This window comes from Prionailurus viverrinus, chromosome B4 (assembly GCF_022837055.1).
Source record: "Prionailurus viverrinus isolate Anna chromosome B4, UM_Priviv_1.0, whole genome shotgun sequence".
Lineage (NCBI taxonomy): Eukaryota > Metazoa > Chordata > Mammalia > Carnivora > Felidae > Prionailurus > Prionailurus viverrinus.
Window position 1 is genome coordinate 63,670,654 of NC_062567.1, and position 25,272 is coordinate 63,695,925.

Below are 25,272 nucleotides of genomic sequence, written 5' to 3' on the forward strand. Positions count from 1 at the left end.
AAAAAGTAAAGCTTTTAGAAATGAAAAAATGAAGTATTTGGAAACTGAAGCTTACTGAAAAGCTGAAGTCAGCTAGACTCTAAGATACCAAGTAATTCTGAAGGATAGGGTCATTGGAAAGTACTTAACAAGATTATCTGGCTTTCAAGAAAATAAGAATAGACTTTCAGGTTTGAAGTTGTGCAAATAGACTAAAAATTCAGTTCGAGAGCTGCCTCTCATAGCCTGAGCAACCAAGGAGAACTCTATCACGTGTGATACATATTACCCCACTAAAATTGGAAATAAAATAACCTTAAGTGTTTCTCAGTTTTGCTGAAATTGGCTGTTTAAACTATTTATTAGTACTGCTGAGCTGAATGGGTTAGTGACAAAAATCTATTTTCAACCTTTGCATGGGTTGAATTTGGTTTTGATATTAAAAGAAATTTCAGGGGCAGATAATGCTGAAAAGTTTTATGCTTCTCTAGAGGCATTCAGTATGATTGATATTCTTGGCAACTACTTAAAAGAAAACCCAGGCTTTTTCAAAATGTGACATATCAGAGCTCTGGTTTGCCCGAGCTAAGGTAAACAGGAGAACCCATTGGTTTGAAGTAATGTAAGGTCAGCTTGGGGCAATAGGAGCTTTCAGAAAAAGGTACAAAACCCAATCCTCTTCTTTCACCTAGAGAAGTGATACATAACATTTAACCAAAAAAAAAAAAAAAAAAAAAAAAGAGAGAGAGAGAGAGAAAGAGAAGAAAAAAGAAAAAAAAAATGGGCAGGATAAAAAGACACTGAAAACAGAACATGGAGCTTCTTAAAAAACAAAAAGTCATGCACAAAACTAATCTCATTATATTTACCCCAATCTTGTGGCTCCATTTCATATCTCAGTAAGTGGCAACCATGGAAGGCAGCAAAATGCTCCCTCCCAAACATACCAGACAGGTCCTCATCCCTAGAACCTAAAAGTGCCTTAATGTGAGAGGAAAAAATCCTGCATAGACATGGATCCTGAGATGAGGAGATTATTCTGGATTATCTGAGTGAGCCCCAAACACAATCACATATATCCTTATAAGAGGAAGCCAGAGGGAGATTTGACACTGACAGGAGACAATGACATGAACAAAGCAGAAAGAGATTAGAAGACTCTGGCCTCAGAGACCGAAGTGATGCAGCCACAAGCCAAGGCATGCTGGCAGCCATCAGAAATTGGAAAAGGCAAGAAAGGGATTCTCCATCACAGTCCCAGAGGGAGAGCAGCCTGGCCAGCATCTCGGTTTCCGCTACTGACTTCACACTTCCAGCCTCCAGAACTGTGAGAAAATAAATTTCTGATGTTTTAAGCCAACAAGTTTGTGGTCCTTTGTTACACAGGACGCTAATACAGCAACACAATCCAACTCACATCTCTGTCTTCCAAGCCAGAGTCCAGAGTCATCCTCCCAACCCCCCATTTCCCTATCCCTCTCTCCCTTAATGCTTTTTCTCCACCTTGGCTTCTGTTTCCAAGTCCCAACTACTTCCCAGACCCTAGAGCCTCAAGTCATCTTTCTGCCTCCTGTATCTCAGTTCATTTGTCAAGACACCTCCAAGAGAAAGTTCTCCACAGTAAAACCTAATCAAATGGCTTCATTGCATAAAATCCGTTACATCTACAAAAACTTCAAACTCCTTAACATAGCACTAAATACCTGCTACATTCTGAACAAAATGAAATGAACTGCAACTAATGTTATCATTCATCACTTTGGAAGCACTAGGGAGTAAGATAGAAAGTGATAATGAGACACAGTATTGCAAATTATCATTGCTTGCAGATTTAATTTTGTACCTAGGAAAAAAAAAACAAGAGAATTGGTTAATAAAATCTTTCAAAATTAATGAGATAATTCAGTAAAAAGCAATTGGAGACACGATGAATACATAAAAGCCAATAATTTTCCTAGGTATCAACTGTTAATAATTCTTCTATGCCATGTGGACTTTTTGGTAGTTGTCTGTTGCCTTCAATTGCTGAAGTATTGTGAGGACTATGCAACTCTTTCAGCATACTATAACCTTGCTACCAAGACTGAGACCAAATTCTGACAAAGAAACATTTGTTACCAAGTGGAACTCAAAACAGTCAGGCAATATGCTGTACAGGTTTAACCAAGTTCCAGCTCTCTATTGCTGATTTCAGGGATTCCAAATAGCACCGTAAGGCTTATGTGACAATGTTCTGGTAGCAAGATTCAACTAACCTTCTGGTCAAATCAGTCTAGAGAATCCTCTAAACATTCTGTGCCTATAACCAAGGAAGTCCTTAGGCCTAAAGCACCACTACAAATGGCAGAATCACAGGATTCATGAGGTATGTATGTGACCTGTTCACTCATGCAGTATTTCTAGCTAATATACATATCTTTCTTTTATAACAACTTTACTCAGATATAATTGCCTTACTGTAAAGTTCACCCTTTTAAAGTGTTACCAGGGGCTGTGGAAGGTGGAATAGGGAGTGATTACTAATGGGTAGAGGTTTTGGGGGGTGGATGTGGGTGGTGCCAATGTTTTAACATGAGATAGTGGCAATGATTGTGAAATATACGATAATCAATCATCACCACTGTCTCATGTTAAAACATTGGCACCATCCACACCCATCCCTCCAAAACCTCTACCCATTAGTAATCACTCCCTATTCCACCTTCCACAGCCCCTGGTAATCACTAATCCACTTTGTCTCTATGTATTTGGCTAAATGAAATCATACAATATATAATCTTTCATGACTAGATTATTTCACTTAGGCTAATGTTTTTAAGATTTATCCATATTGGAGGTACCTGGGTGGCTCAGCCAGTTGAGCATCTATCTGACTCTTGATTTCGCCTCAGGTCATAATCTCACAGTTTGTGAGATCAAGCCCCCCTATTAGCATGCAGCCTACTTGGGATTCTCTTCTCCCTCTGCCCCTCCCCCACTAACACATGCGTGCACACACGCGCGCGCGCTCTCTCTCTCTCTCTCTGTCTCTCTCAAAATAAACTTAAAAAGAAGATTCATCCATGTTGCAGTAAGTATCAGTGCTTTATTCCTTTTTAATGGCAAATAATATTCCATTGTATGGATATATCACATGCTCATTAGATAATACACATTTGGGCTGTTTCCAGTTTTGGGCTCTTGTCGATAATGCTGTCATGAACATTTGCATACAAGTTTTTATGGGGACACATGATCTCATTTCTCTTGGGTATATACTTAGGAGTGGAATTTCTAGATCGCATGGTAACTCTGTTTTTTACATGTGGAGAACTGCCAAAGTAATTTTCAAAGCAGCTGTACCACTTGACATCCCCACCAGCAATAAATGAGGGTTGCAATTTCTCTATATCTTCTCCAGTGCTTATTATTGTCTGGTGTTTTTTTAATCATGATCATCTAGTTGCATAAAGTGGTAAACCCACAAATCTGATCATTTCTGATATCCATATTAACAACAAAACCCTCTAGTGTTGAACAAGATAAAGAGAGTAGAACAGGGGCGCCTGGGTGGCGCAGTCGTTAAGCGTCCGACTTCAGCCAGGTCACGATCTCACGGTCCGTGAGTTCGAGCCCCGCATCGGGCTCTGGGCTGATGGCTCAGAGCCTGGAGCCTGTTTCCGGTTCTGTGTCTCCCTCTCTCTCTGCCCCTCCCCCGTTCATGCTCTGTCTTTCTCTGTCTCAAAAATAAATAAACGTTAAAAAAAAATTTAAAAAAAAAAAAAAAAAAAAAAAAAGAGAGTAGAACAGTCCAGAGTAGGCACTTCTGGAGTGTGGACTTCTGATTAACTGCAAATACTACCAGATCACATCCAAAGTATGTGGTCCTAAGATATGTTGGATTTAACTCTACAATCTAACACACACATCTATATGATACTGTCTCTGCTGAAATATTTGAAAGTAAATTATGGAAAATATAACATCAGCCAGAATCAATTAGAAAAGACTGGAAGAAAATTTAACATACTGCTTTTAAAATCTTGGCATGAAGAATACTTTCTAAGCTTTACACAAAGCTCAGAGAACATTGATTCATTGATAATGAATGCATTTTTTTTTATTTTAGTGAGAGAGCAAGCAGGGGAGAGGGGCTGAGGGAGTGAGAGAGTGAGAGAGAGAGAGAGAGAGAGAGAGAGAGAGAGAGAGAATCTTAAGCAGGCTCCATGCTCAGTGTGGAGCCTGAGGTGGGGCTTGATCCTGAGACCCTAGGATCATGACATGAGCTGAAATCAAGAGTTGGGTGCTCAACCGACTGAGCCACCCAGGCACCACTGTTAATAAATGCATTTTAAACTTCTACACAGAAATGATACAGTAATTAAAATTAAAATACAATATTTGTTACATATACGGTGGATAAAATGTTAAAGCTATAAATATGCAAAACATTCTCTAAATAATGGGCTAAAGAAGTGAATAGGCATTTTGTAAGAGAAGAAATACAGTTACTCACTGAACGTGCTAAATGAAGTTCATACTCAGTAGTCATCAATGACACGCAAATACACTAAGATAGTGTTCTCCTGTGATATAAATATTAGCTGCGTGAATTAAGGCTCATTTAGTTGTAAGTGACATAAAAGAGGGAAACTTAGGATGAAAGCATGGTGATGTTTTATGGAACCCAGAATTAGGAATGTAGCAGTCCCCGTGGAAAGAACTGAACCACAAAGCCCTGACAAATCAGCAGAGAACAACACCATGAGGCAATGAGCAGGAATCCAGGGTCGGCAGACAGCAGACCACATGCCAGGCCTCCTGAAACTTTCCAGTGGCATGTCAACAGGAGCATTTTAACAATAGCAGTGAGGGTTCTGTGGAGGCGGTGGAAAGGGATTTATCGGGATGGCAGCGGAGATCATTCACGTGGAGTCGTGTGCTCTGAGTTCCTGCTCTCTAGGCTTGTAGAAAGGAAATCAAGTTCAGGTATTTATATCCGGAGTAGAAAATCCAAGAAAAAAAAAAAGCAGACTACCATCTTGTCTAAGTCATCATAACATGGATATAAATGGATATATTCTTTAAATATATCTAAATAAAGGCACAAAGAGGGACGCCTGGCTAGCTCAGTCGGTTAAGCCTCAACTTGGTCTCAGGTCATGATCTCATGGTTCGTTGGGTTCAAGCCCCGCATTGGGCTCTCTGCTGTCAGCACAGAGCCCGCTTCACACCCTCAGACTCCCTCTCACTCTGCCCCTCCCCGGCTCGCTCTCTCTCTCTCTCCTCTCTCTCTCTCTCTCTCTCAAAAAGTAATCTTTTTTTTTTTCCATTAAAAAGATACTGTTTAAATTTTTAAAAGGCACAAAGAGATGCCTAGGTTGATATGCTCTATCACTGGGCGGGATTTGGGGTGATTTGTACATTCTTTTTTGTTCTTTCCGGTGCTGCTTGGTTTTGTGTGTATATGTCTGTGTATGTGTGTCTATGTGTGTGTGCATGTGCACATGGGTTTTTATACAAGCATGTAGCACTTTTCTAAAATAATAGATTTTTTAGAGAACCTTTGCCACCTTCATGAGGTGATCCACTGTTTTCCAACTATTCCTGTTGAATACCAGTATAAAAATAAGAGTTCCTTGCTAAGTGACAGGAACTTTCTATACACTTAAATGATTTTATATCATACAATCCTTGTAGCAACTATACAAGAAGGAACTTTTATCCTCACTTATACACCAAAGCTGAGAGAGATTAATTTACCTAAATTTAGTTGGCAATATATGGAGCTGCAGTTTCAATACAGATATTTCCATCTCTAAACCTGTGCTCTGCTCCTTAATACATTACACCATTTCCCTTATTATGTTACAACACTTGAGACTAGGTATCATCATTTTCCCCAATCTCTCCTCCTGCTTGCTCTAAAAGCAGGAGCTGCTTTCAGCTCACTTGCTAACAGCTAGGTGGGCAATGACCTTGCACATATTTTAAACAATTTTCAGGGTTTATTACTTCTCCCAGAGTCATTGCACAAAGCATATTTGCAGGTGACAATCACTTGTCCAAACACTAAGAGCTAGTGACCGTGATAGGTCCACAAATCACCACCAAGTAAAAAGCTGAAGGCTAACACTACTCTGTCAACATCAGCTCAGAGGTAGCTGCCTTCTGTGCACCATTTCAAAAATATATTGGTCACATGACTAGACTTTCTAACTGTTTCTTTATTAACTGTTGAGCAACATATTGCTTCTATGTGGGGAAGAAGTAATGTGTCTCCAGGCTCAATATTTCCAAAAAGAATCTTTATATGTAAGGTTGTCTTGAGTCAGCTCTCTTTAAGATTTATTAATCAATGCACAGTTATGCCAATGAGAAAAATAATATGCCTATGAAGGTAAGGCTAGATTGGCTGAGTTTTGGTCCTCCAGATTTTAAGTAACATCTTCTGTAATTTCTTTGGATCACTGATCATTGAACAATTGAAATGTCCTTAAGAGCAATCTGAGAATCAACAACAGAATTTAAATAGAAAGAATTAGGGGGCACGTGAGTGGCTCAGTCAGTTAAGTGCCCACTGCAGCTCAGGTCAGGACTTCACCTCAGGTCATGATCTCACATCTCGCAGATTCAAGCCCCACGTTGGGCTCTGTGCTGCTCTCTGAGCCTAGAGCCTGCTTTGGATTCTGTGTCTCCCTCGCTCTCTGCCCCTCCCTAACTCATTCTCTCTCTCTCTCTGTCTCTCTCTCTCTCTCTCTCTCTCTGTCTCTAAAAAATAAATAAACATCAAAAAAAAACTTTAAACAGAAAGAATTAATCTGGAAAGGAAATTTGTTTGTAAACATAAATGACCAGGTGAGACAGGATGATGGAAAATAATTTTCTAATACCATCTGTTATACTTGTTACTAATGATTACACAAGGAATTTCCCCTGACTCAAAAATACTCATCTAGGTCCAAAAAATAAATATATAAACAAATAAAGCTCAGTAGCAACTATGAACCTATAATATTATACAAATCCTAAAAATGCCTATAATATTATACAAATCCTAAAAATAACATAGTGAAACAGATATAGGCAATTGTTCAGCCAAGCCTCATTGTTCCTGCCTTTATACAACTGGTTTTTTTTTTTTTCAAATCAAATGATGTTACTCTCTTTCCTGTACTAATGCCTTCCAGTCATGGTTCCATTCATCTGGGATGCTCTACTTTCCTTTCATCAACTATACATTGAATAAATAAGTAAACACTATCTATATGCAAAACATTTTACTAGATATTAAATGGATACAAAGGGGAAACACAGTTCCTGTCCTATAGGAATTTATAATGTAATAGTTGTCTGATACTCTCAAATGTTTATTCAACAAACACTAAGTTACTAAATGACAGAAAAAAGATTTGGCATTGGAGACTGTGATATGAACACATGGGCTCCTGACCCTGGATTATTTATATTCTATTAAGAGGAAAGATTCGTAAACAAATACGTGCAGCAGAATGTGGAATGTGTATAACAAATTCATCACATAAGACAGGAAAGGAGGGATAGTCAATTCTATCTGAAGGATCAGGGAACGTCTTCATAGTGAGAGTGATACCTGAAGCATCAGTAGATTCTGTCTATCGAGTGAGATAATAAAGTGAGGCAGAACTATTGCCACCAAAAACAAGGATTAAGCATCATAGTTCCCTCAGGAAATACAGGGGGTCTGAAATGACTTAGAGTTTTGGAGAGAGTTTTTAGAGCCCAGTGGGGGAAGAAGAGGGTGGTGGGACATAGAGAGAAAGAGAAGAGGCTGAATAGATAAGTGAGGGTTTGTAACGTTCTCATGGCCTTAATACATAGACAATTAAAGGGTATAACACAAGGGAGTAAGAGTATGATGGTATTTGTGCTTTCTGAACAGGCCTCTAGTAGCCCAAAGAGCAGGATTCATGGCAGGAAGGAGGCAAGGGGACAGAACAAGATGTGGGGTTGAAACAGTTTGCCATGGTGTCCGCAGGAGTCAGATAGGTCTGGGCCCAGTCAGAACGAGAGACGTCGGTCACATTAAAGAGCTAACGTAGAAGTAGAAGAGGCAGGAGATCAAGGTTTGAGGCTCAACTGACAGAAATTCTATGGGACTTGGGGGAATGCAGAAAATGGAGTTGAGGAGTCATTCCCTTCAGGGAGGCAAACTGGAATTCTAAGGAGTGCCCATACACAGTCTGAAAAATCTCTGAATCAATTCTTGTAATGATAACCCTAGTTTAGAACAGATGGTGTAAATCATTCCCCCAAAATGAAAATGATACAACCACCCAATAATTTCATTTTTTTAAATCACAGCTTTTTATATGTGTACTGGAAAATATTCACCAATCATCATGAGCATATCACCGTGTATTAAACTAATTCATCCATTTATGGCCCTCACCGAAACAAAACGCTTTCATAATTTTGTTTCTTGTTTTAGTTTCTGTTTTCCTAGTAAGAACCACTATTGAGGTCAGTGTCTCTGGAACGATTTGATTTGTAATCAGGCAGGATATAACATTTTAGGCAAAATACAATCAATTGAGCGCTTAGATACTTCAGCTGTGTCACAAGCACTTTGTAAACCATTTAGCCTATCCAACAAAACTTTATAACCAAACAAGTGCAGGAAACAATGTGGTTTATGGATAATGACTTAAGTAATATATTCATTTTTTACTTGTGCACATGAGAAGAAGTTCTGTGAGGGTTTTTTTTTTTTCCTTTTTCTATAGAAAGCATTGTTTCCTCTTCCATCATCCCATTCTTAACACTTTTTTTTTTTTTTTTTTTTTTTTTTTTTCAACTTTTATTTATTTTTGGGACAGAGAGAGACAGAGCATGAACGGGGGAGGGGCAGAGAGAGAGGGAGACACAGAATCGGAAACAGGCTCCAGGCTCTGAGCCATCAGCCCAGAGCCCGACGCGGGGCTCGAACTCCCGGACCGCGAGATCGTGACCTGGCTGAAGTCGGACGCTTAACCGACTGCGCCACCCAGGCGCCCCAACACTTTTTTTTTTTTAGTTGAATTTAGACTTTTCTGAAATTTTGTTTTACCACTTCATGGCACAAAATTAAAATTGGTGGAACAAAAACACAGGGACTGACAGAAAATCCATTAGATAAGAAACCCGTTGCTTCTCGAAGAGGCCAGGCCACCAAACAGATCTCCTTCCCCAAGATTATACCTAAGTGAAACCATCATGTCGATGCACCTTATCAGCTCACCAAGTTATTTATTAGAAACAGCTCTCCCCAAGACAAAATCTTCTTTGGGTCAAAGATTTGCTCATTTATGTTCTTATTTTGGTATATTATATATGATATCCCCATACATACAAATTCTATCATTTTTCTTTTTCACATATTATTCATCCCAGATTAAAGAAGCAAATCACCTGTCAGTATTCAGAAAGTACTAAGTGTCCACTTCTAAAACTAGTTTTGTTACTTGGAGGCAAAGTGAGTTCTTTTAAAATTATTTATTTGTCTTTCAATTGTTCACAAAACTTTATGGGATGTTTTAGATAAACTAAGTTTGATTCATTGTATGTTTTTATCAAATTATACTAGTAAAACGAGTCATTTTTATGCTTTTATTATATATACAAACCAATATTTTTAAAGTACAGATATACACAAATTCATGTCTTTACACATGTGTAAATTCATGTGTCCAGAATTATTCTTCCAATCTGTCCATAAGGCAGCAAATGTTTATTAAACTCCTTCCATGTGCAAAGCACACAGGTTTTGTGAAAATCAATGGTAAGACAAATATTGCACTCTTGAAGCTGATAGAGACAAACATGCGAAAAACCTAAATAATTATGTCAGAATAAAAGAAAACCACAAGAAATGTAGTGTAGGAACTCCAAGGAAGAAATTATTAATTCCACTTTGGGAATCTATTTTATGGTATACAGGCATACCTCACTTTATTTTGATTTCCTTTATTGTGTTTCACAGATAACTGTGGTGGGTTTTTTTTGTTTTGTTTTGTTTGTTGTTTTTTTGTTTTTTTTTTTACAGACTGAAGCTTGCGGCTATCCATGTCCAGCAAGTCACTCGGTGCTATTTTCCCAGGAGCACTTTTGCTCACTTTGCGTCCACATTTTGGTAATTCTCCTAATATTGCAAGCTTTTGCATTGTTTGTTATGATGATCTGTGAATCAGAGGTCTTTGATGTTACTATTGTAACACCTAATTGTTTATGGCACCATGTACCACACCCATATAACATAGAAGACAGCAAACTTAATCGTAACTGTTGTGTGTGCTCTGACCACTCTACTGACCTAATGTTCCCCCATCTCTCTCCTTCTCAGGCTACTCTATTCCCTGAGACTCAACAATACCGAAATTATTATTCAAGTGAGAGAAAGAGTCGTACATCTCTCACTTTATTTTTAAGTTTATTCATTTATTTAGAGAGAGAGATTGGGAGCAGGAGAGAGGCAGAGAGAGGGGGAGAGAGAGAATCCCAAGCAGGGGCTATACTGTCAACACACAGCCCGACACAGGGCTCAAACTCATGAACCGTAAGATCATGACCTGAGCCAAAATCAAGAGTCGGAGGCTTAACAAACTGAGCCACCCAGGCGCCCCTCTCACTTTAAATCAAAAGCTAGAAATGATGAAGCTTAGTCAGGAAGGCATGTCGAAAGCCAAGAGAGGCCAAAGGCCAGGCCTCTGGAGCCAGTTAGCCAAGTTGTGAATGCAAAGAAAAAGTTCTTGAAGGAAATTAAAAGTACTACTCCAGTGGACATAAAAACGATAAGAAAGCATAAAAGCTATGTTGCTGATATGGAGAAAACTTGAGAGGTCCGGATAGAATATCAAACTGGCCACAACATTCAACGTTCCCTTAAGCCAAAGCCTAATCCAGAACAAGGCGCAAACTCTCTTCAATTTTGTGATGGCTGAGAGAGGTGAGGAAGCTGCAGGAGAAAAGTTGGAAGCTGGCAGAGGTTGGCTCATGAGGCTTAAGGAAAGAAGCCGTTTCCATAACATAAAAATGCAAGACAAAGCAGCAGTTGCTTATGGAGAAGCTGCAGCGAGTTATCCAGAAACTCTAGCTAAGATCATTAATGAAGGTGGTTACACTACACAACAGATTTTCAGTGTAGATGAAACAGCCTTCTAGTAGAAGAAGATGCGATTTCATAGGTAGAGAAGAGAAGCCAATACCTTCTCCTCAGGCTGACCCCCTAACAAGGGGCTGATGCAGCTCGTGACTTGAAGTTGAAGCCAGCGCTTATGGATCATTCCCAAAATCCTAGGGCCCTTAAGAATTATGCTAAATCTACTCTGCCTGTTCTCCATTTAAGGAACAACAAAGCCTGGATGGCTGTACATCTATTTAGATCGATTTAGATGGTTCACTGAATCTTTTAAGCCCCCTATTGAGAACTATTACTCAGGGAAAAAAAAAAAAAAGATTTCTTTCAAAATACTGGTTATTGACAATGCGCCTGACCATGCAAGAGCTCTGATGAAGGTGCACAGTGAGATTAACGTTGTTCTTATGCCCACTAACAACATTCATTCTGCAGCCCAAGGATCAAAGAGTGATACTGACTTTCAAGAATTATTATTTAAGAAATACCTTTCATAAGGCAAAAGCTGCCACAGTCAGTGATTCTTCTGATGGATCTGGGCAAAGAAAATTGAATGCCTTCTGGAAAGCATTCACCATTCTAGACAACATTAAGAACATTTATGATTCATAAGAAGAGGTTAAATATTAACATTAACAAGAGTTTGGAAGAAGTTGATTCCAAATCTCATGGATGAGTTTCAGGGGTTCAAGACTTCAGTGAGGAAATAACTGCAGAGGTGGTGGAAATAGTAACTAGAATTAGAAGTGGAGCCTGAAGATGTGACTGAATTGCAGCAACCTCCTGATAAAATTTGAATGGATGAGGGGGTGCTTGTTATTGCTTGTTATGGATGAGCAAAGAAAGTCGTTTTTTTTTGTTGTTGTTTGTTTGTTTGTTTGTTTTTTGAGAGGGGGAGAGGGGCAGAAAAAAAGGGAGAGAGAATACCAAGGAGACTCTACTCAGCATGGAGCCCCACGTGAGGCTCGATCTCACGACTGTGAGATCATGGCCTGAACCAAAATCAAGGCTTGGACGCTTAACCGACTGAGCCACCCAGGTGCCTGGAAAGTGGTTTCTTGAGATGGCATCCACTTCTAGTAAAGATACTGTGAAGATTCTTAAAATAACAAAGGATTTAGAATATTACATAAATTTAATTGATAAGAAGTGGCACGGTTTGAGAAACGACTCCCATTTTGAAAGAAGTTCTGTGGATACGATGCTCTCAAACAGCATCACATGCTAGAGAGAAATCTTTCATGGAAGGAAAAGTCAATCAATGCAGCAAACTTTGTTGTTCTCTTAAGAACTTGCCACAGACATCCCAATCTTCAGCAACCGCCACCATGATCAGTCAGCAGCATCAACATCGAGGCAAGAACCTCCACCAGCAAAGTGATGGCTTGCAGAAAGCTCAGAGGATGGTCAGCATTTGTTAGCAATAAAGGATTTTTTATTAAAGAATGCACGTTTTGTTATACACAGTGCTACTGCATACTTAACAGACTGCAGTATAGTATAAACATAACTTTCGCATGCACTGAGAAACCAAAAAAATTATTTGACTCATTTTAATGCAATATTTCCATTACTGTGGCAGTCTAGAACCAAACCCACAATATCTCCAATGTATACCCTGACAATCAAGGATAGGTACAGAAATTGGGGGGGGGGGCATGGTGGGAGGCTTTTCAGCCTGAAGGAAAGTACCAACAATGGTGAGAAGCAAGAGCATACACAGGAGACATGGAGATTGGCAAGTACTCCACTTTGGCTAGAGTCCATGTCTGAGATGTGACTGGCAGGGGATGTCTGTCCAGGATGAGGGAAGACTGTGAACACCACGTTAAGGTGCTTGGATTCTATTTTGTAAGCAAAGGAGAAAGACTGAAAATTTCTGCAAAAAGAAAACCACATAACTCAACCTTTGTTTGGGAAGCTAACTACATAACAGGTGAAGAATAGACCAAAAACATGAATTCTGGAGTCACAGAGAATAGTTCAGAAAATATTTTAACATTCTTGGGGGAAAATACAACTTCCTGAACAAAAAGGCTGGCAGCAGGAATGGAAAGGGAAGCAACAAACATTTTGGAGAGCTGAGCCGAATAGAAAGTTGTAACTGAGCAGACACTGTAAGTAGGTTAAAGGTTATATCAATAGAAAAGTAATAGTATACATGTTGGTATCGGTTTACTTTATTTCAAAAGTCAAAGTCAAATGTAGACAATATGCTTTCCCAGAAAACCCAGATGTTCCCTAAGAATCTTTCCAGGTGCTACTTCAGGCAGCCAGCGCTTAGGAACAACTGATTGGTAAACACAAAATTGAAGCAATTTGCCATCTCCACTCAAAGCTCTATCTTTGCCAAGAGTTGGGGGCGGGGCGGGGGGCGGGCACAGGGGTAACATATCACAAAAGTAAATTGAAAGAAAGGCACACACATCTATTAATATCAAACATTGTTCATTTTCAGGATGAAGAAAGCTAGCTATAGATCCCTGGAACAGCAACAGTAGAATTTGATATCCCTTTGGGAGAATATTAAGTGAAATGAGGACTTTGAAGTGGGAAGCGGTTGGCATTAGAGAGAGTCTACCTTAATATCCCTTTAAAAACTCAGACACTGGAATTAGGGCCTAGGTTTTCAAATGGCATTGCCAATCATAAGATTTCCTCAAATCAAAGCACGTTTACATTGTATTTCAAGGTCTCACTTCCAGTGCCATTGACTTATCAAGCTTTGAGTGACATCCCAGGTCGTCTAAACCAGGGATTCAACCATCCTAGGAAATGATGCTTCTCAGAGTACTGGTGGCATTGCCAAAGGTCACAGAGGCAGTGTCAGAAACACAACGTAAGCCCGGGGATTTCCCAGACTTCACTGACATATTCCACAAGGAAAGAAGAAGTCACATAAATGACATTCAAATGACAAAATGACGTCAGTGAAACAAAGAAATTAAAACCATTTAATTTAAACTGTGAGACATATCTTAGGTTGAAAATCAATCATCTTTCAGCTAGTATACTTCAAACTTCTCTCCAAAAACATTTTTTAAATTCACCAATTCAAATTACCAATTAGGAGAAACATTCACTACCCACTTAATATTGATTATGCCTCCTTTTCCCAATGCCTACAAAGAGGCTTTGGATGAAACCTCTAACATAAAATCAATTGCAATCAGCTTTGTAGTGTTTCTGCTTCCACAATTAATTTGAACGTTGAGATAGCAAGGTAATAAGCTCTGTCCAAACTCTCTCTCATTCTTTGCTTTATGGCTGGGAAACATGAAAACCTATTGAAGACATTAAAGAAGAATGATTGAGCTTTCAATTACCTAGAAAGCCACAAATAATGTGATATTCCCTTTACAGGAGGACATTTAGATAAAAAAAAAAGAAGATTTTTAAGAATGCCCACAACATCATACACACAGAGATGACACAAAATATAAAGTTCTGTGGGCACTGAGAAGCAAATTTCTCAAAATGACTCTAAAACCACTAATATACTAAGGCTGAGAAACGTGTTAGTTTCGATCAGGTGTGACAATTATAACCATATCTGGTTCTCTGCACTCTCTTGACAATTGAGACATTCTTAATATATATATATATATATATATCCTTAATATATATTAAGAATATATATATACTAAATATATATATATATATATATATATATATATATATATATATATTTATTTGCAGAGAGAGAGCAACTAATTAGCCAAGTAGAAAATATTGACTTTTACAGTTATGTCACAACGCAGTTAGTCAAAATACTGTGCTGACATTTTCAATATCTAAACAACTATTTTATTTATACAGAATTCTGAAGAGCATATTTGTCGTGAAAGGAAACCCTGGAATCTATTATTGAAAAGCAAGCAAGTTAAGTGGTGACTTCATTATTAAGAAAGCAGGGGATGGAAATGACAGAGCTTGCAGTCGGTTCTCAACTCCAATGGTATGTATGAATGTCACATAGTCAATTCAATTAATTTCCCTCTACTTTTCATTTACCGGGTCCATCACCTTTGTCCAGCATTTAACTTTCTTCTCACCCTGCCTGCTGATTTCTAGTTAAAAAGCCCTCTCATTACTTAATTTCCCACAGCTTCATTAGGTAACTCAGCAGCAGAAAAAGGTAAGAATCGATACTTGGAAGTCAAACACCAAATTGTTAAAGTTTATGGCACTCATCTGAACTGTTTCTACCCACAGCTCTCACCAATAGGGAACAGAAATGGCACAGAGGAACTGTACTCCCCTTTGTGATGGTATTGATATCATCTACTATAATTGTGTCTCTCAGCTTTGTCCTTTCTCTTTAGTTCCCAACACATCAATACTGATAGGAAAGAATCCCACCCTTAAAGCCTAAAATGAGTAACTTATGGAAGAATGCCAGAGTATGTCTAGTGGACAGAAGCATACACCTAAGAACCAGACATATATGGACTGGGAACTCAACCTCACCATCTCCTTGATGTGCGACTTAGGCCAAATTATTTAAACCTTCTTTGAACCTCAATCTCCTCACCTATAAAATAGGACATAAATCGCCTGTTTTATAGAAATTGTGAGGACTGAGTGAATCAGTATATGTTAAGTGTTTTCTACATTGTCTCGCATACATTTTGACTTTAAATAAAATATATAGCATGTTTCTTGACTTCATTACTTTAGCTTATAATTGAATAGTTGTCCGGTCTAACAGATAGAAATGCTTCCCAGGGACTATCAATGATACTTTGCTTCTTCGGTGTTTCACAAAGTTAACTGATAATTCCCTCAGTGTTTGGAGTTTTATTCTTTATAGACTAAAATTGACAAAAGGTCTCATAATTTGAACAAGAATACGCGAGAACTAATGTCTCTGGCTGAAGAGGCTATAACATTGATGGTTGTAATACATTTGAAAACACTAAGGTATTGTAAGTCAGGCCGTGAACATTGGCCCTTGGGACAAGGCACCTTTTAAATATATCTCACTTTATTATTGGCAATAAAAACCTTCTCCGCCATCAGCTTGAATTATCATCTAGTTGGATCCGTTTTATCACATGTAAGACACGAAAGAGTTGTCTAAATGTCAGCCCACTGATTTTGTTGGTGGGATACAAGAATATGCTTTCACTCTAAAACTTTGTTGTTAAACACTACTTCCAATCTGTCAAATCCCATTGGGGCCACGTGTCTCACTGTGTGGGTTGGTGTGTGGTGTTGGGAGCCATGGGGTAGAATCTGTAGGAACTTCCTATGCATTTCCAAATCCACACTCTTGTGACCACTTTTACTCTGTACCTCCCTCACACTGCATTTCACGTTTCTATGACTTCCCATACTGATTATAAATTTGTCCAAAATACAGGTGTCTTCTCTTCTGTGTTGCTTATATGCCACCTAGTAACGTATTCATAAAAAATTTAGCTAAGACTAACAACTACTAAGTGCATTTCTTGTGACAGGCACAATCCTGGGCACTTTGTAGACTTTATTTCATTTACCTCTCCAAGAAGACTATAAATTTAGTTTTTAAATCATTTCTGTATTACTGATTAGGAAATTAAATTCTGGAAGTTGAAATAAGATACCCAAAATAACGTTCCAAAAAGGGATAAAACTGGGATTTAAAGACATCTGTCTGGCTCCTAATTCCACTTTCTTGCTGCTATACTCTGCTGCCCCAAATTCTCATTAATCTTTAAATGCAACTTTCTCATGGGAATAAAAGTATTTAGAAAGGTGCAGCCAGTAGTTTAGACTTGACTCTGCTTATTTAAAGAGGAATAGGGGGGAATAATGAAAATAAGCTATTAAAATCCCCTTGAGAAGATAGCTTTCTAATAACTTCAGTCCTAGAAAACTATCCTCAGGAGAAAAAAAAAAACCATAACTGCTGTCAAGTGTTCGTGAATAAGAATACTCGTTAGCATTATTCTGAATAGTAACTTTTTGAAATAAATTTTGGAAAATAAGAGAGAAGTCAAATAAATAGTGTGTGCATAAAATAGACTAGAGACACAGAGGGTTATTTTTTCAAAAACGAATGACAGCAATATATACATGATATAATACAAAAAATACAGAAGATAAATTATGTAGAATATAGTATGATCCCATTATATAATGTGAGCATATACACACACACACATACACTCAAGGGAAAGAGAGGGACTGTAAGTATGGCGTTATAAATGGGAAAGAAGTGAACTAAATGTTCATAGTTTGGGGTGCGTGGGTAGCTTAGTTGGTTAAGCGTCTGACTTCAGCTCAGGTCATGATCTCACGGTTTGCGAGTTCTAGCCCCGTTTTGGGCTCTATAGTGACAGCTCAGAACCTGAAGCCTGCTTCTCCTTCTCTCTCTGCCCCTCCCCCACTCATTCTCTCTCTCTCTCTCTTTCAAAAATAAAACATTAAAACAATTTTAACGTTCATAGTTGGATGGAATATGAGCGATTTTTATTTTGTATGGATATCCATTTGTAATTCTGAGTACTTAACTAGTATGAAAAGCAGTATTTTAATGCACATAGATGCAACAACTTATTTAACCCTCAAAACAAATACGAGTCACAGGGGCTATTATTCTCCCCACTTTACGGATGAGGAAATTAAGGAACAGAGTCATTAAGTAACTTTCCAACGTTTCACAGCCAGTAGTGGTAGAACTGGTCTAGTTCCACACCCATGCTCTTCAAGGCTAAGTAAAACTGGCTCTCATAAGCAAATGTTATTATTATAGAACAGGTTAACAACTGCATAAAACCCCTTTGAGAGGGATTGTTTTTCTTCCCTGTCTTGAGTGAAACAAGTAGGGAGGCTTCTGCCTGTTCTGCCACAAAAAGGTGTGTAAAAGAGCACAGATGTTTACACCCTTTTCCTTGGGGCCCTGCTTTGTGAATTGCATCCAGACTCACATTCTCCACATCCCAGGGCTGTTTTAGAACATCGCAGGCCCCAAATATTAAAAAATACAAAGGGCAGACCAAAACATTGGTGGAACAACCACATGAGTAAGGCTTTTGTCTGCTAAGATATACCTGGACACCTTGCACATTGAGACTTTAACATCACAGTACAAATGCCCCAGTACAAATATTCCTGAAACTCTGGGGCTAAGCCAAACCCAAATAGGGCTGAAAAAAGCATCATGGGGTCACTACAATTTTGAACCACAGGACTTCAGGAACTACAGAGCCAGAAGAATAGGATGCTATGCCCATACCACACTTGGCCCTCAGTTTACCTGTTATTAACAGCATAACAGGCGTTCTACTTCTCCTAGCATATAGTAACATTATCAGTTAACAATTAACTTCAAACTTCTTGTCTTTTTTAAAAAGGTTAGAATATGTCTAAAAGATAAACCAACAGGGACTGGGGTATAAACCCCAATTGCTGTGTTTGAACTCTTTCCTCTTATGCAAATTGGTGCAGCCGCTCTGGAAAGCAGTGTGGAGGTTCCTCAGAAAATTAAAAATAGACCTACCCTATGACCCAGCAATAGCACTGCTAGGAATTTATCCAAGGGATACAGGAGCACTGATGCATAGGGCCACTTGTACCCCAATGTTCATAGCAGCACTCTCAACAATAGCCAAATTATGGAAAGAGCCTAAATGTCCATCAACTGATGAATGGATAAAGAAATTGTGGTTTATATACACAATGGAATATTACGTGGCAATGAGAAAAAATGAAATATGGCCTTTTGTAGCAACGTGGGTGGAACTGGAGAGTGTGATGCTAAGTGAAATAAGCCATACAGGGAAAGACAGATACCATATGGTTTCACTCTTATGTGGATCCTGAGAAACTTAACGGGAACCCATGGGGGAGGAGAAGGAAAAAAAAAAAAAGGAGGTTAGAGTGGGAGAGAGCCAAAGCATAAGAGACTTAAAAACTGAGAGCAGGCTGAGGGTTGATGGGGGGTGGGAGGGAGGAGAGGGTGGGTGATGGGTATTGAGGAGGGCACCTTTTGGGATGAGCACTGGGTGTTGTATGGAAACCAATTTGTCAATAAATTTCATAAAAAAAAAAAAAAAAAGAACTCTTTCCTCTTTTGCCATAGATAATAAGAACAGCGAATGCACCTACTTCAACCAAACTGGGCCAATCCCCGCTGGACCAAGCAGATTCTCTCTCTTGCAATACGAATTTGCTTTCCCAGGTGGTCTGGAACTGGAACTGTAACACGTAAACTTGCAAAGTCTATGCTACCAGTGGATGGAGAAACAGAAAAACAAAGTCTTCAAAGTAAGAGAATAAGGAAGAAGTGGAAAGAAACACATGAAAAAGTGAAGAAAGCAAAAAGCATACAGAATTTCAATTATCTTCTTGTTTCATTCACAATACACTTGCAAACTGTCACAGCCTCTCATGGATTCTGAAACTACACAGCCCCACTAATTCTAAGCAGAGAAGCAAGACCACAAAAGTGCTGAACCGGACACTGTCATTTCTAATGTGTCATTTCTAATAGTGACAGTCCAACAGCAACAAACTTTTTCCTTTGTATAATCTTTTACAAAAGGCCTCTGAACAGTGAGGTGTATGTAACACATGTTTAACAATGGGCTCTCCAAAAAAAACAAAAAACAAAAAACAAAAAACAAAAAACTAGATGCATAAACGTGTGTATGCATGTGTGTATTTGTATAATTTGTTATAAACTTACCGACATATAGTATGTGTAGCTGAGCACACAACTTCTAAACAATAATAATAATAATATTTTTACTTAAATTCCATAAGGCCAATTGATTCCCACAGAAGGTCTTAAGTGCAGACAACAACAAAATCATAAATCAAGCCCTGATCTTGACTTTCATTATTTGCCAGTTTCCATAGTGTAAATATTCGCCGTGACCAACTTCAGTCTACCAATAGGACGTCACTGAACAGGACTGAAGAGATGAGCAGTAGCACAAGATTGCATAATACTTTCACCACGCGGATTAAAAAGAGCATAGATGTCATGAAAGAGTAGAGAAAACAGTGAACTGTAGTAAAACAATTAGGAAGTGACAACTTTTGACTATGCCTTTATTTTAAAATGTAATGCATTAATTTTAGGTTTATATCATCTAATTTTTAATAACCACTATATTTAACAACTGGTGGACAAATTCCTGTCTCAATCCCATTTAAGTCTGGTCCAGCACACCCCTGAAAAGTTATCTCCTCGCACCTGTGTAGGGCAGGGATTGCTAATCCGTATAAAATGACTACAGTCACAGTCATTTCCTCATCAAACAGGTAAACATTTTAATGTGTATCATCAGCACATGGTAAACTTGTTAAAAGTCCAGATTCCTGGGCCCTAGTCCCAGAGATTTTGATTCAGTAGATCTGGTGTGGGTACCTAGAAATCTGTATTTTAACAGGCACACAGCCCGCTCCATGCCAGCTGATTTATTCAGAGAATGACAGCATCCAACATTGATGGACTACATATTCTGTGCCAGACTCACGACACGCGGATTATTCAAGAAACAAAACTTGTCCTCAAGGTGAATGCAGAGACCAAGAATTAACAACATAACTATGATACTAGTACATACCAGCTGCTTTGGGAAAACAGCAAAACCCAGTTGGGGAGAGGAGTCGTGAGAGGGATGTTTGACCTGAGTCTTGAAGAAAAGAGCACAAGCTAATCAAAAAGACGAGGGGGAAGAAGGGAGGAAGGGCTATTCAAGGCAGAGAGAGTGGCATTCGGAATAGCCCCATAGGCCAAGAGGAAGTCGGTTCACTGGCAAAACGGCACGTGCTATGGGACTGTACCACTTATTCGTGTATTGCAGCCACATTTATCTGTCACCAGTTCTAGCATATGGTAAACACACATTGGTTGGACTATATTCAGTCACAGTGTTCATGTGAGAAGTGGTGGTAGATTAGGCAAAAGAGTCATGGCCAGGTCAGATAGGACCGCACGGAATATCTAGCACAAAGTAGGGGCTCACATTTTGTATCCTTCCCTCAACCTGAGTAGTTAAAATTGGTTGTATCACCATTATAAAATTATTGCTGTGAAAGAATTTACATGTGATGGCTAACCCACAAAGTCTAGAAATACAGAATGTTCTCTCTTTTTTTTTTTTCATTGATAAACTAACTTCTCAGAGAAAATGACCAAAATTATGTGTTGGAAACAGTTCACTAAACCAAAGGCCCAGGGAAACAGGTGATTACTGCATATTATTTTTCCCACTGGTTTTTACCTCATTCTAATTAATCTGTTTTCAGAATACAATGGGAATGTTGTAAATGTTATTTTATGTGTGTAAGGTTGTATCATTTCAGCTACAGACATTTTAATTAGGTAACCCAATTAACTTAAAAAAAATCTATGAATTAACATAATGAGAAAAATGAATGCTGGGAGAACTAAACTGGATAGAAGGGAAGTCATAGGGTAGGAGCTTGCCTCTACATAAACACAGCTAGAAAAGAGCACTCATCACATTAACACACCAAGTTTGTAGCCATCCCAAAACCTCCACGCTATACTACTGTCCCTTCTCTAATGCAAGCCTTGCCCATCCTTCTCGTCTCCCCTCAAGCCCCATCTTCTCTTTGTAATATGTTCCAAGCACTCCACTCCACTATGGTCTCTTCCCTCTCTGTGCACGAACCACATCTTTGGATTTAGTCCGACATCATCACATATTACGTAATACTTCTCTCCCAACCAGACTTTACATTTTCAGAGAACTTCTCTTACATTTCTCCTGGAGCAGAGCATAATTCTCGACATACAAAAGACATTAAACAGTTGGTGAGGGAATAGACTAATTGATTTCCATGAATTATATTTAGCTTCAAGCTTCAATTGTTAATTTTCTCACCTCCCCCAAAATGAAGATGAAAATGTCATAAAGATTTTTTTAAAGGCCTTCGACTGGGGACAATGAAAGGAGGTTAGTAAAAAGGATTCTATTCCTGAGTTGCTTTCGGAGTGTCAGCAAATCATCAGAGGTCTCTAACATAGAAAGCAAGGGAATTCCCTACTCTGCTCGCCCGGAGTAAGACTGAGAGACCTCCAGTTGAGCCTTGTTGCTAAGTGAAATTCCCCCCAAACATCCTAGAATATACGCTCTTTATACTTTCATCAAAGAAGAAAGAGAAAGAGAGAGCAGGTATCCCAAGACTGCCTCTATCCCTGTCTTCTTTACTAATTGACTGCAGAACAAAAGAGGAATATTTACAGAATTCCATACTGAAGCATATAGAAAACATTTATTCAGTAAATACTATTTCCAATTTCAAAATAGTTAATGTTGTTTTAACACTTCCTTTTGTGTCACAAATTGTGTGAGCACTTTTCAGACATCATGTTATGAAGCTCTGATAACATTCTATATAAGATAAATACCACAATTATCCTCATTTTAGAGATGAAGGAGCTCAGATTAAGAACTCCAAAGTAACATGATTGAGACACAAAGCCAGAATCCGTAACCAGGTCTCTTATGCCAAAGCCCAGAGGACACCATCTATGTTTACAAGATTCAATTCTCAACAATGTAAGTACTGTAAGTACTTGGGTTCTATTTCAGGACTTATTTTTTTTTTTTTTTTTTTTTTGCTTTTGAAAACTTAAAAACAAAAAACAAGACAACAAGACACCAAATCAATGATACGGAAAAAAGTCTGGAACAAGGATGTCCAGGGTCTGAGGTATCAAGCTTAAACAAACTGGGTTAAAGCCAATTAATTACAAGATTCTAGGCACACCCAACACACACACAAAAAGAGTGGATAAATGTGGATCCCACTGGTAGAAAGACCAGTGAAGGTACAATTTCCCCATCAGTCCTAAAGAGCTTTTGGGAAACTCAGATTTAATTTATAACATTTTTATATTCATGCCAGATACAGCCCACATGTCATTCAGGCTTTGCAGGATGTTCAGCAGAGAAGAACTCTAGAAAACACTCTTATTATAGGACTTTTGGCTATGTATGATGTGTATATACTAATGACTTCCCTCGAGCATCCAATGCCAGCTTCAGGGAAAAGAAAAAGGCCTAGAAATTAATGCCTGAAAAGAGTTTTCCATATAGTTTCACCTGTTCAGTTGACAGGAAGAAATCTCAGGCAACCCTTAAAGCAATAAACATAATAAGGCAAGAGCCCCACCTTAGCTATCACTATCAGCATTAGTATCTCCACAGTTGTGAGGTCAGCCTTAAGAGGAAGCAAGCAATCATGGGATGTAGTTTCAGGGATAGCCGAAAGCCTCGCCCCTAATTAACACTTCAATTAGGGTTGTAGGTGCTTGAATTTCCACAAAAAAGAAAATCCATCCCTTGGGCTTTAGACTTAGTCTTGTGAAAATGCAAAATAAAGTACGACTGGGGTGACAGCATTTTAAGTTTCCGGGTTTATTTACATCCAAGATTCCCCTTGTTTGTTACATTCTCTCAAGGCAAGTTTTGCTAAGGAAAAGAACTGGAGGGGGGGAGGGGAATTTGAAGCACTGAAAACAATCCTGAGGCCAAAGTGGGCAAAAGGGAAGAGAGTTGTCCACTGAGAGAGACCCAAGTATGCAAACAAGAAAGTGGGCTTCAGAGTCAATATTATGCAAATTCTCCCTCTCCTGGTGCCGTTATCAATTTAGTAATCTAGTCCGCCTATCTCCTTCTCAAAATCTTCTGCGAAACAGCAATTATGCTGCTTTGTTTACAGGACTACTGACCCAAGCAACTCAGGCAAGGAGTTGAAATTTACAGTCCTTGGGCAGAGTGTCAGTTGTTACCAGCACTGAAAACTGTGTCTACTTGCAGGCAGAAAGTCGTGACTTCCCAGATTTCAGGTACGGCACAGATTCGTCTGCAAACAGGGCTGGAGCCCAAATCTCTACCTAACAGGCACGAGGCAAGAAGCCCGGAAGGGTGGGGGGAAGCAAGCTGGATGGCTCCAGGAAGTGGGTGGGGAGGCAGCTGCCGGGTTTGGTGCCAACTGTGGCACTAGCAGGTTCGCACACGCCTAGCGGAGGGAGTCCCGGGCCACCGCGCGCAGCGGTCGCAAGCGCTTTTGGCAATGCTGTCCCCCTTCGACTCCCGTCATCACCCAACCCAGCAGCTCGGGTCTGGGACGTAAAAAGGGCTTGCAAAGTGGGCGGCGGCCGGCGTTCCCGCCGCTGAGTCACAGCCCAGCCAACTTTTACAGCATTTCCCAGAAAGAAAACGAAAAGTCTCAGTTCCGTAGCCCACCACTCGCTTCTCGTTCCCGCTCTCCGCTCCGTGTCACTGGGGTGACTCGGACCCACAGCTGGGGTGCTTCCCACTCGTCGCGCAACTTCTCACCCCAGCAAAGCCTCGGGGTGCCCCGAGCGCTTCGCAAGCGCTACCCACCCGGCAAACGGGAGAGCAGGAGGAGGGAGGGGAAGGGCTAGCCTCCTCACCTGCAGGACACCGACACCTCCACCCGCGTGGCCGGGATGGCCGCGCTCAGCTGGTTCAAGTCCCCGATGCCCGCAGTGCTGGTGTAGCGGCTGTCCATCTTGGGTGGAGGCGCCGCGGACTTGTCCGGCGCCCACATGCAGAGCTCGGGCAGACTGAGGGCTCGGAGCCCAGCTCCCGACAGCCGGGGATGGGGGTTGAGGGTGGAGGCAGAGGAAGGAGGGCGGAGGCAGCTCGCGGGAAGGGGGAGGGAGGGGGAGGCGGACCCGCGCAGAGCCGCGAGGGAACCGCGAGCCAGTCCTGACCCAGGCCGAGGCTGCCGGGGAAGTGGCGCACGGGGCTCCGGGCTTCCCTGCCCCCTCCCTGCAGGCAGCAGCCCCAGCAGGGGACACTCCGTGATCCTTTCCACGCTCTGGGTGTCAGGCTCTGAGGAGCCAGCGGCCACCCGGCGAGGGAGGCGGGGGGCAAGAGACCCAGACCTCAACCGTCTAGGAGCGCAAGCCCCGGCCGGCTGGGCGTGCGGCTGGGGTTGTCTCCGCCTCTGCACACCCACTCCCGCCTCCTGGGCCGCGACTCCCTCCTCCTGTCAATCAGGTGTGGACGGGAATGTCACGCAGTTCGCCTGCCTGAGCTGGAAGCTGGAGGTGTGGGCGCCTCTGCCCGCTCCTAACCCCCCCCCTCCACACACACCGTAGGTCCACCCCTCCCCACCCCGCGCTGGTCCTCACCGCACCCTCGAAACCCATGGAGGTCCTT

General features: G+C 40.3%; 1 protein-coding gene and 1 long non-coding RNA gene across 2 annotated transcripts in view; one reads left to right on the forward strand and one right to left on the reverse strand.

Annotated features, from left to right (window-relative positions):
- Positions 1-19,679, forward strand: part of LOC125170103 (uncharacterized) — a 420,734-nt gene extending 401,055 nt beyond the window's left edge. The window contains exons 4-6 of the long non-coding RNA XR_007153892.1: positions 10,022-10,108; positions 14,930-15,068; positions 19,179-19,679. This is a non-coding gene — a long non-coding RNA (uncharacterized LOC125170103). The remainder of the gene's footprint in view (positions 1-10,021; positions 10,109-14,929; positions 15,069-19,178) is intronic.
- The window catches only part of CPNE8 (copine 8), a 232,516-nt gene extending 207,501 nt beyond the window's left edge, over positions 1-25,015 (reverse strand). Inside the window, exon 1 of the mRNA XM_047866283.1 lies at positions 24,519-25,015. Within this exon, the coding sequence (XP_047722239.1) occupies positions 24,519-24,655 (137 nt within the window). The 5' untranslated portion in view covers positions 24,656-25,015. The remainder of the gene's footprint in view (positions 1-24,518) is intronic.
- Positions 25,016-25,272: the final 257 nt, after the last annotated feature.